Source organism: Callithrix jacchus, chromosome 15 (assembly GCF_049354715.1).
Source record: "Callithrix jacchus isolate 240 chromosome 15, calJac240_pri, whole genome shotgun sequence".
In the NCBI taxonomy this organism is placed as follows: Eukaryota; Metazoa; Chordata; class Mammalia; order Primates; family Cebidae; genus Callithrix; species Callithrix jacchus.
This window is the reverse complement of record NC_133516.1, coordinates 96,572,906-96,591,087: the sequence shown is the minus strand read 5'-3', so window position 1 is coordinate 96,591,087 and position 18,182 is coordinate 96,572,906. Positions and strand designations below refer to the sequence as shown.

General features: G+C 34.9%; 1 protein-coding gene across 2 annotated transcripts in view; it reads right to left on the bottom strand.

Annotated features, from left to right (window-relative positions):
- The window catches only part of ALCAM (activated leukocyte cell adhesion molecule), a 209,504-nt gene that overhangs the window by 41,663 nt on the left and 149,659 nt on the right, over positions 1-18,182 (bottom strand). For both annotated transcript variants that reach the window (XM_054246126.2, XM_054246127.2), the window contains exons 2-6: positions 15,651-15,751; positions 12,149-12,368; positions 4,742-4,806; positions 3,082-3,169; positions 1,936-2,118 (exon numbers count right to left, since the gene is read on the bottom strand). In XM_054246126.2, coding sequence (XP_054102101.1) covers positions 1,936-2,118; positions 3,082-3,169; positions 4,742-4,806; positions 12,149-12,368; positions 15,651-15,751 — 657 coding nt within the window. The remainder of the gene's footprint in view (positions 1-1,935; positions 2,119-3,081; positions 3,170-4,741; positions 4,807-12,148; positions 12,369-15,650; positions 15,752-18,182) is intronic.

The window sequence follows — 18,182 nt, the reverse complement described above, 5'->3', positions numbered from 1 at the left end:
TATTCAAGCAACTTCCTACATCTACTAAATCAGAAGCTCAGGACCAGGGTGCAGTAATCTGTGCTCTAACAAGTCCTTCATGTTCTTCTAATGCACACTATAGTTTGAGAGTCACTATCATTGGGCACCTGAGCCTTCAAGACTCTTAATACCGAGTTCCTGAGGCTTTTCCCACTTACAGTCTTGCATTGATGATTTCCTTCTGATGCGGGTGTCTTGTTTCAATATTGGAGTAGTACACTCATTGAATATGAGGACTGTCTTAAATTGCTTCTTCGTGCTTTGCGTTTTCACCATGAAGCCCAGCACTGAATACACTGTGACTTCTGACATCGACATGGCTTATTTCCAATTGGATATTATTAACAGAAAGAACTCTGGGCCGGGGGTGGTGGCTTACGCCTATTTTCCCAGCACTTTTGGAGGTCAAGGTGGGCAGATCACCTGAGGTCAGGAGTTTGAGACCAGACTGGCCAATATGGTGAAACCCCACCTCTACTAAAAATACAAAAATGAGCAGGATGTGGGGGCACATGCCTGTAATCCCAGCTACTTGGGAGGCTAAGGCAGGAGAATCACTTGAACTCGAGAGGTGGAGGTTGTAGTAAGCCGAGATCATGCTACTGCACTCCAGCCTGGGCAACAGAGTGAGACTTTGTCTCAAAAAAAAAAAAAAAAAAAAGAATTTTGCCTTCACCCCCCCAAAAAAAGTTTGATCTTAGATAACCTATAGATAATGAAATACTAATTTCTGGCATTTAAATCTAGTTGAAATTTATTTCCCAAGTTTAAGGGAAAACTACCTTTTAATATTAGGGCAAGTTTGGAAGAATTTCACTTTCATTCTCATATAAGACATTGTGCCCACAAAAAGAAAAGTAGGTGACGTGAAACTCTCGAATGCTCAGCAGGTATTTCTGGCTTTTTTTCTAAAATAGACTTAGAAGTGCTAGGTTACTCTAGACCATATGCAAGTATCACAAAAATTATAGATAAATTAATAATATTAGTAAAATCCTTTATTGCGTTTTCCCCCAAAATATCTTCTTTGCTCTTGATCGTTTATTATTTTCTCTGCTCTTGATACCTTTATATTGTGATAATGACCATATAGTAATAATAATGAAGTACTTAATAATGACAATTTAATGTGTGGTGTAGCATGCCATTTTTGATTTGTTGATTTCACTTACTCTCTATAACAACACTATCAGTTAGATATTATATTTTTCCCATTTCAAAGTAAGAAAACTGAGATGTTGAATAATTAAGCTACTTTTCAAGAAACTGTAATTGATAATGTTTGGACTAGAATGCCAGCATTTTTGCTCCTAATCATTAGAATTATCTTGGCACCTGTCTTACAAGAAAAGCACAGCAATGGAGAAAAAGATTCCATTCTATTGCCTACAGCTAATTTACGGCAAGTCTCTGTGCCTCACTTTACTAACTACAATAATGAAGGTAGAACAGATGGCCATGAAGATTCCTTTGCAGTCAAATGCTCTGTTTCAAATACAGGATTTAGTTAAGTAAAATGTCTTGTCATACAACATCCATCAAACGTATGCAGTTGATGTCATTATTAAAATAAATCTCTTCATTAAAATAGTAATCTTACCTAGAAAGCCAGTCATATGCCTATATTTCATTCATCCAGATACTGATCAGTTAGAGGACTTAATGCACAGTGAAATTCAGAGGAGATAATCACAAATAAAAAGTAAAGACTGAAAGATATTGCAGGATGGATAAATGTTTATTCATTCTATGATCTCCTAAAGAGGAAGAGATTATTTGGGGTGCCATCATTTTTGGGGTGCAGACTGGAAGCAGAACTTTAAAGAGCAATAGGATTGGGCCTATGAAGATTAATAGCATTTGAATATTATTTTGAATACATTAAATGACATAATTATATATTGAATTACTTACAGTAAATATCGAATACAGCCTGATCAGAATAAACTGTTTTCTGGCCAGTTGGTCCATAATATGTCACAGAGCAGGTGAATGGCATTTGTATATCAGCCTTGCTTGTCTTGTACTCCAGGGTTGAAGTCATGGTATAGAGCTGGGTAACTGGGTCCATTTCTTTTTTAAAAATTATGACCACCGCTGAAGAAAATAAAGAACACTGATGGCAGGATCTTTCATCTAACAATCACAATCCTTAATTAAATAGCACAACACCTTTGAGAAGTGTTTCTTTCCTTCTAATTGTATTTAACAGGAGGGAAAATTGACATGTAGTGAGGTAAGATGTCTTTTCGAAACTATGAATCAGAGAGACAGAAATAGAATCCTGGAATCCTATTTCCCACTCACTTTAATTAACTTCTAGATCATACCATATACAGAAATTATTTTCTCTGCTCTTGATTCTTCTGTACAAGGGTGAAAAATGATTTTTAAAAATCACGTATTAATTTAGTACATACTTAAAGTAACCGAGCATAAGAGTCATAGCTCAAAAGAGGGCAACATATTTAGATCCTGGATAGTTTAAAGCATGGGTCTCCAGCCCCCAGGACTGATACTAGTCCACACAGCAGGAGGTGAGTGGTGGGCAACCACGAGAAGCTTCTTTTGTATTTACAGCCACTCTCCATGGCTCACATTATGAGCTCCTCTTCCTGTCAGATCAGCTGTGGAATGAGATTCCAATAGGCATGCAAGCCCTGCTGTGAAGTGTGCATGTGAGGGATGTAGGTTGCATGCTTATTATGAGACTCTAATGCCTGATGATCTGTCACTATCTTCCATCGCCCCTAGATAGGACTGTCTGGTTCCAGAAAAACAAGCTCAGGTCACCCAATGATTCTACATTATGGTGAGTTGTATAATTACTTCATTATATATTTCAATGTAATAATAGAAATGAAGTACACAATAAATGTAACGCATTTGAATCATCCTGAAACCATCCCCCAACCCCAGCCCCCAAAAAAACTGTCTTCCGTGAAACCAGTCCCTGGTGCCAAAAAGGCTGGAGACCACTGGTTTAAAGAATACCTAGAAAAAAAGGAAGTCAAAATAGGTCCTCTCAATTTACTTCCTGTCTCCCGGCTTCATACCCACCTCCCTCAAGGGGATGTAGCACTTTTCCGTTCCTGTACCATGTGATGTTGCCATCTGGATAACTGTCTTCTGAAATGCAGTCACCCAACTGCAAAATGAAAAGGCAATGTTATTATTACTTTGGTTCAATCAGGTGCTGTCAATTTGGAAACTCCAGAAACTCTGGCAATGCCATTATTCCAAAGGATACTTGACCCATTTATTTTTCCAACGCTGACCAAAGACTGAATATATGCTCTCTGATATAAAAACAATGTCATTTTAAGACGTTTTTAACAACTGTATTTGAAAATATAGTTTTGCACATTTTAAAATGTGCAATAGATGCTGTCACTATTATAAAATCACATTCATTTGAAGGCATTGCCAAATTCATTTAGAGAGTATTCATTTTTAACATTAACCAAATAACATTCATCTGTTAACGTTGACTATTACCATGAATCATATATTTTAATATGGAATAATAATTTGGTGTTAAAATGGGGCTGCCTCTCCAGTTTCATACAACATATATTTCAAGATGATATATATTACCGTGCTCTATAATTCCCCTCACTTTCTTTAAATGTGTTTTAACTTTCATGTTTGGTATTCCTCAAATGATTTTAGCAGTAAAATTTATTCGGACTCAAAGAATTTAGGATTTGAGTTTCCACCTCCCAACAAAGGAAAATGCTGATATTTTAGTTAGTGAAAGTGAGATTGTCATTCAACATAGAACTCCAACTTTGTCCCCCACTTTAGTACAGCTTCTCTTCACATCTCTGCTAATGCGCTGTTCATATCTGATCTTACCTTTTCATTTCAATCTTTCAGTAGCTTAATTTGCCAGCAGAATAAAGTCCAGACTCCCTACAGGGTATTTAAGATTTGTCATGATCCAGCCTTTCTTTGCCCTTCCAGATTGATCTCTTTCTATCCTTTCTTGCTTTCTCTCTTAGTACCCAGTTTGATCAATGCCAAAACTTCCTGTTTCCCAAACACACCATTCTCTTTCACATTCTATTACTTAGTATTGTTGGAAAGCCCTTTCTACCTTTGGCTTGGAGAAAATCTATTCATCTTCCATCATTCTATTTTTTCTTTTCTAGACAGAGTCTTGCTCTGTCACCTACAATGGAATGCAATGCCACAAACAAGGCTCACAACAGCTTTGACCTGGGTTAAGCAATCCTTGCACCTCAGCCTACCAAGTAACTGGGACCACAGGCATGTGCCATTATGCACAGCTAACTTTAATATATATATATATATATATATAAAATAAACAAAGCCTTGCTGTACTGCTCAGGCTTGTCTTGAACTCCTGGGCTCAAGTGATCCTCCCACCTTGGCCTCCCATACTGCTGGGATTACAGGCATGACCTGTGCCAACTGGCTTCATCCTTCTATTAAACAATCCATTAATTCAAATAAGAAAGAATCCAAGAATCCTTTTTTTCAGAAATGACCCCACCTTCCTTGGTGTCTCCATCGTCACTTGAGACTGTGAGAATAGTGTACCCTCTGTGCCTTGTGCATAATTTCTGATCGGTACCTGCAACACTGTCATCTCCACAAGAGCAAAGCCTATCATATTTGTCCTGGCCTCTAAGGTCAGAAGAAGGCACTTAAAACACTCAGCTACGTAAAGGTATTAATCAAAAACAATTCTTACCTTTTTTAGCTGCTCTGTTTCGAGAAATAGTGCTTTGCTTACAATTTCAGGTTTAGATGGTTGTTCTAAAGTTAAGCAGAGAAAGATTTTAAGTATATATGTAAGAAAAAAGGGACTTCTCTGATTTGATGTAGAGCAAAAACAATTCATTTACCCAATACAGAAGAATAAGCAACAGAATAAAAACAGATTTCATTATAGAATCTGGATTTAGGGAATCTGTAGGCCTACGCCCTTCAAATATTTATTATCTTAAATATTATTTTCAGTGCTTGTAATTCCTTTGATTAAAAGATCGACAATGCTTTCTGAATGCTTTATAAATAGTGAATATGGATTTGATAGTGAAACGGAAGCTAATGTCCTACATAGGATACATTATCTCTAATTGATTACCACAAGCCCTTCCTACTTATCAACAACTTCCAGTTCATTAAGTAAAGATATTAATTTACATGAACAAAAATCACAAAGGTACTTGTTTAAAATGAAGATTTCTGAGCCTTACTTGGCCTACTGAATCAGAATTCCTGGAAAAAAATCCCATAACTCTACATTTTAAACAAATTTCTAGGGGATTCTTGGGCACAATAAAGTTTGAGAAACACTCCTCTAAAATCATAGGAAATAGAAAGCAAGTTAAGAATTTTATAAACTCAAATTTCTGAAATATCTCTAATTTTACCTCTTAAGACAAGTCACAGTATGAAACTATAAATGTGGAGAAATGTTTCAAATGTGGAACTTGAGATGATGGACAGAAACATTTTAAATATAGAAAGTTCTAAGAAGTATAAATTTTAATAAAGACTTCAGGAGCAATTGATCAAAAGTCGCAGCAACAATTTATTATTTAAACTGATTTTAAGTTCTTTTATTCTTAGCTGCTATTTTCTATCAATGATGGATTCTGCACTTTTTAAATAGCTCCAACAATTAGTTTAAACAAAAAGTATACTGACTCATTGTCATTGATTTTTGTGAGTCTCATGGACCAAAATTATTCTATTTTCTTATGAACAAATATATTAAGACAATCAGCTACTTTTTCTTTTATAGTCTTATTGTTTACCACTAATACTTTTGATTACCAAACTAAACTAAATTGTCTTTTGTATAATTATTACTCAATTTGGAATTCAGTTATTAGACATGTTACTTCCCCAGACCATTTTAGAAAACAAGGAAAATGACAAATTGTCTCTGGGGCAGCAACATGGATATATTTAGACGGTATGAGAAACAAATGTAACATTCTTTAGGTTAATATCTAGAGTTAATTTCCCCTTCATAAATATGTTTTATATTAGATATTAGAATAATGAATAAAAATAATAAATCCTCCCATGTGTTGAACACATGCACTTTAATTATAAAGGGCCTATTTACTATTCTAGAAATATAATTCCACAAATACAGTTTTCACAATCATGATTTCTAGTTTCCAAATACACCAATTGGGAACAAAACATGAGCAAGATAGAACAGTAGAAAAAAATAAATACAGAAAAATAGAAAGAGGCAACAGAGATGAGTAACATTAAAGGAAACCAGTAGTGACAGTCGGCTACCTGATTGGTAGGATGGTGGCCAGTAGTGACAGTCGGCTACCTGATGGGTAGGACGGTGGCCAGTAGTGACAGTTGGCTACCTGATTGGTAGGATGGTGGCCATAGAATGATAAAAAGCTGACCCAGAAAAAAAAGCATCTCAAGATAGACACCAGTTTCTGGGAAACCTACTGTTTGGGGGTTAGGTCTGTCACATAAGAGTAAACCTTGACATTATTGCTAATTTAATAGAATGTTATGAATGTTCATAATTGCAACACTGAGTTATTGATGAAACACTGAATCTTACTTGGAATCCATTTTAAAAAGGCAAATATCTAATATATTTGAGAGAAGAATGCATCTGAAATATTTAAACAAAAAAAATTCTTGGGGTCTAAATAAGTCAAAGTTTTCTGGAAACTGAAATCAGTTATTTAGTGAATCCTCTGAGAACTCAAGAGATATAAAATATACAATTAATGTACGTGGGCAATCTAGAGTCAAAATGAACAGAAAAGAAGTTCAAATTTTTCTTAATTTCTCCTTCAAGAGTATTAGGCTTGGAATATGTGGCGATATTTGGAAAATCTCTCCATAAGTTTAGGTTCTAAATACACAGATTTGGTGGGTAGCTTTGCCAAGTTTCGCTACTTTCCAGTTCACCAAAGTAAAATATCAAGACTGTTGTGCACATACTCTTTCTCTAATGGAAAATGTATTCCTTTGCTTTGCTTTGTAAACCCTGTGATGTTTTATCAAAGAACCCATAATCATAAACACTTTTGTATTTCAATTTTTGGTCCTTTATTCATGCTCATGTGTATTTTGTTGCCATAAATGCTTTATAAAATTCCTTACTTTTTCAATGAAATGAAACTGTAGTAAACATAGGAAAACCTGATGAAAGGATGTTTAAAGTTTAATCCTGTTTACCTTATGATTCATCTTTCTATTTGGAAAAGAGGCTCACACTGAGTATTGTGAATGTAATGGTATTACTTAATTCATTTTCTTGAGCCATTTTCTCCCTAAATGTTTGTTTCAAGCCCTCTATATTAACATGTATCTTGTTTGTAATTTTCTCTTATATTAGGTTATAACAATTGATGGATATTAGTTGGAGGACCATGAAAGAGGACATGTGCTATTTTAGCAAAATTGTATATTGATTCCAAAGTGTTAAAAAAATAGTCCATGTGAATTGTATCTTAACATGATTCAAGGATTCATAACCAAGTATAGAATTGAAAGCAAAAGCAATGCTACAAATTTACTTGCCTCATTAAAGCAATTTAGTCAAGGGCAATGATTTAAGCCAACTTTTGCTTCTGAATCTTCTTGACTAAATTTCTCTAAATCACTCAACTGAATATTTATCAAATGGAAGAATCATATCTTTGTTTATTTTCTTTTTCTGGCTATCTTAACTAGTTAGAAGATATAACAGGGCCACACTACAGTAGTTTAAAATTATAGAATAAGGAGATTAAAATACACTACAATGTTTATTGTAAATCTGATAGTAGTTTATAAGGTGTGTGCGTGTGTGTGTGCATATGTGCACGCATGTGCATGTTGGTGATGGGGGCAGCTGATATTCATGGCAACATGTAGTATGTGCCAATATCTTGGCAATGATATATAATGCTAAGACTCAAATGATTTCTTTTTTTAATACTTTTATTTTAAGTTCCGGGGTACAAGTATGGGTTGGTTACATAGGTAAAGTTGTGTCATGGGAGTTTGTTGTTATTAAGCCGAGTACCTATTAGTTGTTTTTTCTGACCCTCTCCCTCTTCCTACCCTTCTCCCTCCAGAAGGCCCCGGTGTGTGTTGTTCTCCTCTATGTGTCCATGTGTTCTCATTATTTAGCTCCCACTTGTAAGTGAGAACATGCAGTATTTGGTTTTCTGTTCCTGTGTTGGCGTGCTATGGATAGTGGCTTCGAATCCCATAAATTGTAGGGTGTTCACTAATATCCATTCAGTTCTCATCATACATGCTGAAAAGTTAAGCTACATGTAATACTAGTGCCAATTAAAAAATTTCATAAATAATGCCCTTATTTTTCCCTCTTCTTTTTGTTTTATATCATCTACAGAGTTATACAAGAGATTTTATAGCTGGAGAAGAAAGGAATTGTGGTAAGGGGCTAGGGAGTGGTCAGGAAGAAATATACTGGAATAGTTAGCTCCTTTTGTTCTAATACCCAGACTATTGCTAGTAAGAGCTATGAACATTAGCCTTCAGAGAATCTAAAAATCAGAAACCTACTAAAGATGTATATTTTTTGGCAGCTAGCCAGCTCAGAGCAAGGTGAGAATGTAATGAAGAAGGCACAACTACTCTGTATCACTTACAGTGTTCTAGTATTATTATCAAAAGCCACAGAGGATAGCTCAATTTAATAAGAGAGGAGACCAAGTGAAGGCAGATGCTAGTGGTTGTGTTGACTCAAAACTGCTTCTTCCAGTACTTTGTCACCAATCACCCCTCATAATTTATGAAGTACTTTAAGCAAACTGTTGTGGGTGAAAGGTATCTTTTATAGTTAAATAATACAAATGAAACATATGGTGCAGATCTTGTTTGTTAAACAGATCATTTTCTGCTTCTTCCCCCCTCAACACCCCACAAAATTTTACTTTTAGATCGAATGGCTTTTAGGAGGAGGACACTTAATTCTGATAAAGCAGTGAGAACGGTATTTAAATGGGAGAAATCCAAATAAAAGCTCTGAAAGACCTCTGTGTGAAGCCACTAAACACTGCCCATCATAATCGTAAGAACTGGTCCCTATGAAAGCGGACTCCATGCCTGCAATACCACAGAGCACCACCAGAGTACACTAGACTTGCAGATGAGCACAGGGTGTGGTTTTCAGATGCTTAGAACTAGAGCCACTCCTCCCTTCTTTTTTTCATGAACAAATTATCATGAAAAACTTTTAAATACTGAATAGACCAAAGTCTCACTAATCAAGTGGAAATAGCTCCTCACCTTCCTCAGTTGTCTTCATTAACTCCTGAAGATCCCAGCAACAGAATGGGAAAACCTCCCATCTCATCCAAAGTATTCATTTTATTGATGAGGAGTGAATCTTAGCCCCAGACTGGTTAGGTGACTTGCCCAAGGTGAGAAATTAGCAGCAGATCTCAAAAAGTAAGGTCTCCTGGTGACTCACTCAATGACTGCTCCATCTCATCATCAATAGTCTTCTGGCTCTCTGGGTATCCATTTGATTTTTAAACATTTTCACAATCACTAGAATAAATCTTTGGGCACCTTATAGGTTGATACTTGTTTCTGAATGGTTTTATTAACCTCAAATGTACACTAAATAAAAACACGGTTTGGTTTTGATGCCATTCAACTAAAAGAAAAAAGCTGATTAGTGGTGACTGAGATTGCCACTTATTTGGATTTGGGCTGAATTACAGATATGATTTCTTGCATATGAGGAATAGCTTAAAACTAAACAAGCAAACCTACATTAAAGATAGCAAGGTCATTCGTCAGGGGCTCTAGTTTGAATAAAAACAATTTGACTTAGCTCATGAGGATGGCAATTAGCAGGAACCTGATCTGAGACTGGCTCGGATTAACCATACTTGATTCTATGGTGCACAGTGCATGTTGCTAGGTGATTCAACAGAGGGAAACAGAGGACTGATTGATGGGCTTTGTAACTCTTAAGTGACTGCAATATATACATGCAGAGAATCAAAGTCTCCTTGTCACAGCTGCTTTTTGCTTCACAGAAAGTGACCCAAAGTGTATTCATTGAAAACAAAAGAAAACAAACTAAAGTCCCTATATGCTTTTTGTAAACATTGTCTTTATCATAAGCTTTGCTGTTCATTTTCCTGGATTTGGAGGGTCTCATGATTTCTAGTATAAAACACCATTTTCAAGACTGTGTAACTTGTCTATGTAAATTCTCCCTGGCCCAAAGCCTGGAATGCAAATTCTGTTTCTGAGAATCATTTTGTTTTCAACAACATCAAAAAGAGAAGGGAGTATGGGGGTGCTGGTGGTAGGTGGGATGTGAGTTTGTTTTCGCAATTATAGAAGTTCCCTATATTCCAAGTCAGCTTATAAATGTTATTGAATTAGACCAACTGAATTTTTTTTTCAGATTTCTGTATGGCATTTTTTCACACATACAAAAATGTTTTGAAAAATGTCACAAATAATTCTTCTAAATGAAACAATCTGAATTTTCTCAACTCCTTTGTATACTACTATTTCAATGTAGAAAAATTTTAACACCTGAAAAATGAATCCTGACGATGACAAACTAATATAAATAACCATTAGAGTGCTGTGACTTAACCTCTGTGCCTACGGTGGTCATTTTTGATGTCCGGTTCTATTTATGATGTTATTCCTATCACCAAAAAATTTTTTGATTACTCGATTTAGAAAAAGTGTCCTGAGCAGTTGTACTATTCATCTTTCTAATAACATAAAAGTGAAATAGAAGAAAAGAAAAAAAATAGATGGGCCACTGGCAAATGCAGGATGCAGACTGTTTGTAGTGTTTTATGGAAATGGGCATGACTGCAAACACTTGGTACTTGGTTTGATTCATAAAACGGTCAAGAAGCGAGGAGGGTTTCTGGAAGGTGCCTTCTAAGCTGAAAGGTAATCAACTGAAACATGTAATATGCTTTTACAAGGTTCTTCTGGGGAACAAAGGTTTCCTTTGATATAAGCATGCTTTGAGTCAGCACCATGAGCCCATAGGAGCTTTGAAGTCCATATAAATACTTGAGGGACAGACCTACTTAGTTGCATAGGCTATTACAAGAGAAACAGGAAAAATCCATAGTTACTTGCTGTGGTTGGAAGGCCCTCTGGGTTTCTTTCTTCCCTATTTATTTTAATAATTTCTAGGCACTGTCAAGTTATCAGAAAGCAGAGGGGAAAATGTTGTAAAGTGAAACCTTCTTCCCTAATTGAAAAAGACTGAAATACTGGCATTCTGAAACTTTTGAGACCGATTTTTTTCTCCCTGTAGTGTCTAAAATATTTGAAGTAACGGAAGTGGGACTTTTTATCTGAGTTTTAAAAGATGAAATACCTTAATTATAACTTCTCAAGTCATTCATTTGCACAGCTCTTTGCACAATAACATTAACTATATGCTATCATTAGGCAAAGTAATTTTGTCGTAGTGACTGTAATAATGATTCCAAGTTTCTTCTATAATTTTCTCTTCTTCCACCCTGACTCTACTTTCTCCCCTTGGTGTATCCCACATACACATTCAGGGTGTGGTGAGTTTTTTAAATTTTAGAACAATTTTCTAAAAGAAGTGAATACTTTTTGAAATCTAAATCGATAACCACTAAAGGTAAGGATGGAAATATATCTACATTTATAATATTTATAAATGAATATATGTAGGATATTTATATATATGGATATATATACATGGAAAATTTAGACCTCTGTTAAAATATAGTTTGAATAACTTACATTTTATTGTTAGGTATCAAAACTGCAATTTCATATGGTTCACACACAACCCTTCTTTGTACATGTCAGTATAAGTTAAGATCACGTGCTAGTTATCAGTAGTAGTACTTCATATCTCAGGATGTTTTTACATGACAAAGCAGCAGAGAATATCATTTCAGTTCCTTACTGCCAATCTCCTATTGGAATTTTATCCTCTTTGTTTTCCTTGCTGATAGTATATATGAGCAGAATGAAGATCTCTTTAAATCCCCTTATATAGATACCTGCTATAGTGACACTACAGAGAGTTCAGTCTTCTTTCTAAAGAACATGGTCTGGTACCGGCCATCGATCCCACTTAGCAGTGACACTGCTCCAGGCTACTTACTGAACACCTTGACTATTGTAGGTGCCTCAAACACGTTGTCCTCAGTTACTAGCATGCACACAAATCTCTTTTCATCACTGATCCTTGCATTACTGATAGACAAAGTGTAGTTTTCTGAGAGGCTCAATCTGTCTTTGTATTCTGGTACGTCGTCATACTGCACACTTTTCTTTGTAGAAGACCTGAAGGCAATAAATACTGGGGAGCCATCAGGCTTTTCCTAAAAATTAAAATAATAATACATTATAACACGAGCTTATTCAGATGTTTTGGGATTACATTCAAAATAACAACATTTCCTTGGCCATGTTCTTCTACAAATATCTGTATTTTTTGCTTAAGAAGAATAATTTTGCATACAAGTCTCACATAAATATTTGATTACAGAAAATTTTTCATAAGAGAGAATCTGTAAGATCTTTTACAGGTGTCAATTTAAATGCGAAAAACAAACGATAGAGCTCTAGGAATCTGAGATTTTTCTTCATCGGGAGGATAGACTTGGTAATTGTTTTGAAACTTACATGGGCTTTATATGTTTAATATAAAATAAATCATAGATAAATGCAAATAAAGGTACAAAATGATGTTCAGGTAAGTAACCATCACGGCAGGCATACACTTGAGCTGCAAACAGGTTTGGATATTTTGAGCAATTATCTTTAGAATATTCTTTACTTTAATCCACATATTTTAAATATCCACACCTCTAACAAAAACTGATGTAGTTGACATTTATACATAGAATAGTTTAACCAGTCTTGACGGAAAAACCATGTTTACCCTTGTAAAATAATTAATATCCATTAAGGAATGAACCAGCTTAACTAACACAATCCGTAGTTTTGCTGAGTCCTAATAATTAGTTCAAAAGGCTTTCATATAAAAACGTATCACCAAAATAAGATATACTCTGCATACACAATTATGCCAAGAGCACTGAGACATAACAATGCATTTCTTCCTCTGGTCCCATAAAAATTGTCTCACGTAATAAGCAATTTAACCTAAAATAGGCGGGCAATTCCTCCTTTATGTACCCTATAAGACCTTTCAGAAAATAAAATGTGATATATGTTAAAGTCCATGACAAATTTTAAGATTCTATGGGGGATTAAATATTAAGGGTTCATAATATCAATTAGTAAGTTAATATTGGAGTCCAAGGTTTTATTTACTTAAATATCTGAATACATCAATAATATTCTTTTTAACTCTTTCAGATTATCTCATCTTACGTCATTCCTTCACTATGCAAAGTATGTTAGACCATTACCTTAAGTTTCTGTATTCATTCCCTTATGCAGTAGGTAAGAGTTACTAATTTTTGAGCACTTAACTATATTGCAGGTGTTTTCTTCGGGCTTTCTATGCAGTAATTGGTTTAATACTTACAACAACCTTGTAAGTTAAATTTAAATATTAACCTCATCTATAGACTAGACCATGGAGGTTGAGTTTGGTTAAATAACTTCCCAAGGTCTTGGCTGGTAAATCTTAGCTGAGCAAAAATTTGAGCTTCGAGCTCGCCCTTATTATGGTTACACTCGTGATAGCCTTCCGTCCCTCTTTACCAGGCACTGTGGCAGATAATGGAGAGGAGGTGTCAGGAGTAGGTCTGGGAGAAGCGAATGGGAAGCTAAGATCTGCATTCATAGGGAGTTTACAATGTGGTCTAGGAGAAATCAGACCATTTCTTCTCTATGTTTACTTCCTTTCATTTTTTCCAAAAGTTTCCTTTGTCTTTTAGGTGGTTACATTAAATTAGAGCATATATGCTATTTCTGCAAATCAAGATTGACTTTAGAGGTTATAGTTCCTACAGTGTATCTCAGTTTATTGGTGAAGACTTTAGCTTAACTGAAGATTTGAAAATTGCCATTATTGTTTGATTTCCAGTGTCCATTGTGCCAGTTCAGTTTAGGTGAATGCTACTCCCTGGGTTATAGTTAGAATTTTCTATGATCATGAAAATTTTCCATCACCTGAATCCATTTATTTTGGCAGTAAATTCGATTGAACAAATGCATTGCATGGTAGTTTCCCAGGCACTTGGAATTTGACGGTGCTAATAGACTCTGTCCTCAAAGGTCTTAACTTCAAATTTCCACATTTATAGGAAATCACAAATAGTTCAAAGATACCTTGAGTGAAATGGATACTAAATAGAAGGATGCTACAGAGGAATGCTGAGTTGCCTTATCACCTGCCTTTCCTTTCATTTCCCACTCATGCGAGCATAGCATGGTTAGGATTCTGCAGTGTCACAGACATGAGTTCACTTTGTTGAATGATTACCATGGCAAGTACTAGGTATTTTGATATCAATTTCTTTGTGTAATCACACAACAACACATGAGGAAGATATTTTTATCTCATTTTATGGATGAGAAAAGAGGGATTAATTCATCTGCCCAGAATCTTATAGTGAGCACATCAGAACCTACATTTTAAAAGGCTGGGTTAAACCACTCATTGAGTGCAAACTTAAGCACATTTCTTAGAGTATGTTCTGCAGAATGTTTGTTCTTGGAGATATGTGAGGGAAAAGATTGTATGGTCAAATAAACATAAGAACTGAATCAAATTATGACCCTCAGACAATTCAGAATGGATCTTACAAATGAAAGGCTCTGAGAAGTGGCACAATAATGTTTTTATAAATTATTTGACCATCAAATTATCTTCCTTTGCAAATACCTTTTTAACACTTCAAGGAGCTAGTTAAATTTTGCTCTTGTATCCAGGGAAACATATCTACTTGAAGCTTGCAGATTGCCATGAGTCTTCTGTGGTACAGGTCCAGCATTGGGAAATTGTACCATACAAACACTTTTCATTAATATTGATTAATTTAATTGAGGCATTTTATTAGTCAAAGTTACCTAGCCACATCTCCCTGCCAGCATCTCTACCTTCCATTTCCAGACCCATCTGTACCTCCATGCCTGAGAAAATTTGATTTCACTATCTGCAGAAAATATGGGAAGAAATCAACAATGTTAAATATAAAAAGAACCTATAGCATCAACACGGTTTTAAGACTAAATGCGAGAATCAAGCTTGTAATACTGATGACTAATTCCCAAAGACTGTCTAAGGCCTCTCTCTACTGATATATCTGGCCTTTGCAATAACCACATCAAATAGCACATGAGCCAATGAAGAAAGGTTGCCATTCTCCACTGAGCTCAGTCCTATAATCCACTGATTTTATGCTGGAAGTCTGCCTTTTTCTTTGCTTCTAACACTTAAGGTGGAATCTTTCAGACTAATATGTTCTAAGAATTATGTGTTTATTTGCTTTATTTTAAAATATCATTTGTTGTGTAAAATAGGAATCTTTCTTTTGTCACATTCCACACATTAATTTTACCTTCCTATATTTGTACCCGCAATTAAATATTGCATTTAGGTTAATTTGAAATTCACAGTTATTCACAGAAAAAATTATATTTAAAAGAACAAAGGCAATTAACCAAGTCCCAGGTAGTTCACTTACATATTTCCATTTGCCAAACATGAGATTCTGAGGTACATCAAGTCGGCAAGGCATGATAATGGTATCTCCATATGCTGAGTTTACAGTATACCATCCAAGGCCTTTGGAGGGGAAAAAAAAGAAAAAAGAGAGAGAAAGAGAGAGTGATAAAAATTTTAAATGTTTTCTTGAAGAGACAAATAACTTCAAGATGCATGTTGATGAAGATTGTCATCTGCTATAGTTTTATTTTAAATGATATATAAAAGGTATGAGACTAGATTATATTTTCCATTTGAAAACACCTTTCTATGTAGAAACTGAATCTTTGAATATCACACAATCGAAATTTATAGACCTCCAGTTTTACCAGAGAACAGATAGGTTGTATATTCCAAAGGAAGATAGTGGAATCTGAAGATGAATTATGTTTTTTACTGTATTTCATCAAAGTAATTTCTACTATATTTTATAGAAATGTGGGAGTATACAAAGATTATCATGATTAAAATTCTCAAAACTAGCTTTAACTACATTTGTGTTTTTCATTTGAAAATATCAAATTTTTCTTATGTGAGAGTCAAAAAACTATTTAAAACTGAGAAATACACAAAAGCCCACAACTGAATTTATAAGGGGAAAAATAGCTTATATTGTAGTAGTATTAATTAAAATACTGGCCGGGCGCGGTGGCTCAAGCCTGTAATCCCAGCACTTTGGGAGGCCGAGGCAGGTGGATCATGAGGTCAGGAGATCGAGACCATCTTGGTCAACATGGTGAGACTCTGTCTCTACTAAAAATACAAAAAATTAGCTGGGCATGGTGGCGCGTGCCTGTAATCCCAGCTACTCGGGAGGCTGAGGCAGGAGAATTGCCTGAACCCAGGAGGCAGAGGTTGCAGTGAGCCGAGATCGCGCCATTGCACTCCAGCCTTGGTCACAAGAGCAAAACTCCGTCTCAAAAAAAAAAAAAAAAAAAAAAAATTAAAATACTAATTTCGATTTTGTGTAAAATATTAGTATAGTAAGAATTTATAGTGTGAACATTCTTCATGAAGCACTATTTACAAAGTGATTATCTGAATTTTTGGAAGACAATATATTTAAACTACACTTTTGTAAGTACAGAAAGCTTTCTCATCTTATTTAATTCTACATTAAAAAATATAAATATAAGTAATTAAAATGTGGAAAGAAGCAATTTTTGTATATGAATGTAAAGTACCATTCAAATCTGGATATATTTATGAGGGTTAAACAAACTCAGGCATTTAAATTGGCAATAGTACTTGGGAATCATCTCAAATTTTTTAACCTTATTTTATTTACAATAATCTTTAAAATGTAGAACTTTCACAATGGAATATCTATTAAGGTGTATCATAAATAAATATAGTTTGTGAAGGGGCTAAACAGTAGAGAAAAAAATAAACAAATGATATTTTGTCCACCAGGTGGTGCTAAAATGCAAAGCGAAGGCAATCTGTAACATAAATAAAACCATCTTCAGACTTTCTAAAGAAACAGGACTGGGAGGATCCCATCTTTCAGGTGTTATCTATCAATCACTATGTATCCCAAAATTTCATATACGATTTGCCCCAGTGAACAAAAACATAACAAAGAACATGCACTTCATGTAAATATGCCACCTAACAACTAGTTTTCAGCATTTTTAACATTGTTAAAATATGCAAAGTGAGAATGCATTTTCACTTATTATTTGGGACATGAGGTTTATTTCAAATGGCTTATCATATATTTAGTCTCATAATAAAAATTTATCTCAATAATTTAAAAATTGTTTTATGTTTTCCACACTAATTATAATCCATTTTAACATCAAGCCATGCATAAGACTATAAATGAAGAAATTTTTCATTCAACCTTGTTAAAATAAAAGTAATGGAGGTTTAGACATATGGCTTCAGACATGCAGACCAATAACATTTAGGAAATTGCTTTACTGCACACTACATGACTTGTTCTCTGTGTTATTTGGCTCCTAAATGTGGAATTTCTGCTGTGTGTATTAAGACTTGTTCATACACTACACAGGTAGAAGTCTGCAAAGCCAAGGAAACCCTTTTGTAATTTCACATTTTGTTTTTTCATCAGCCTATAACAAGGCACTTGAATATGTGATAATTTTGAGAAGATCCATTTCTATACCTTAAGTTATGTCAGGCCATGCACCTGTAACTGTCTCCTATTATTGTAAAAGCATACCTTCCTTTGGCAACTAACAGTGCTTTCATGATGGGCCTGGAGTGAAAACACTTTACAGAGCTTAGGTACCAATGAAGTGAATCCTGTGACAGGTAAAGGGAAATAAGAAAATTCCTTTTCCAAGAATTTAATGCTTTGCCTTTTCTCACAAACCATTTTTCTGTCCTCGTCACTATAGAACTTTAATGTGCTATTTATTCATCATATTTTATAACAAGTCTTAAAGCTGTATGAATTTCAAGTACATAGTGTATTAGTATAATGAAAGTAAAATCAGAACAGGGAAGAGACCATGTATTTTTAAGCTTTGTATCTCCAGAAACA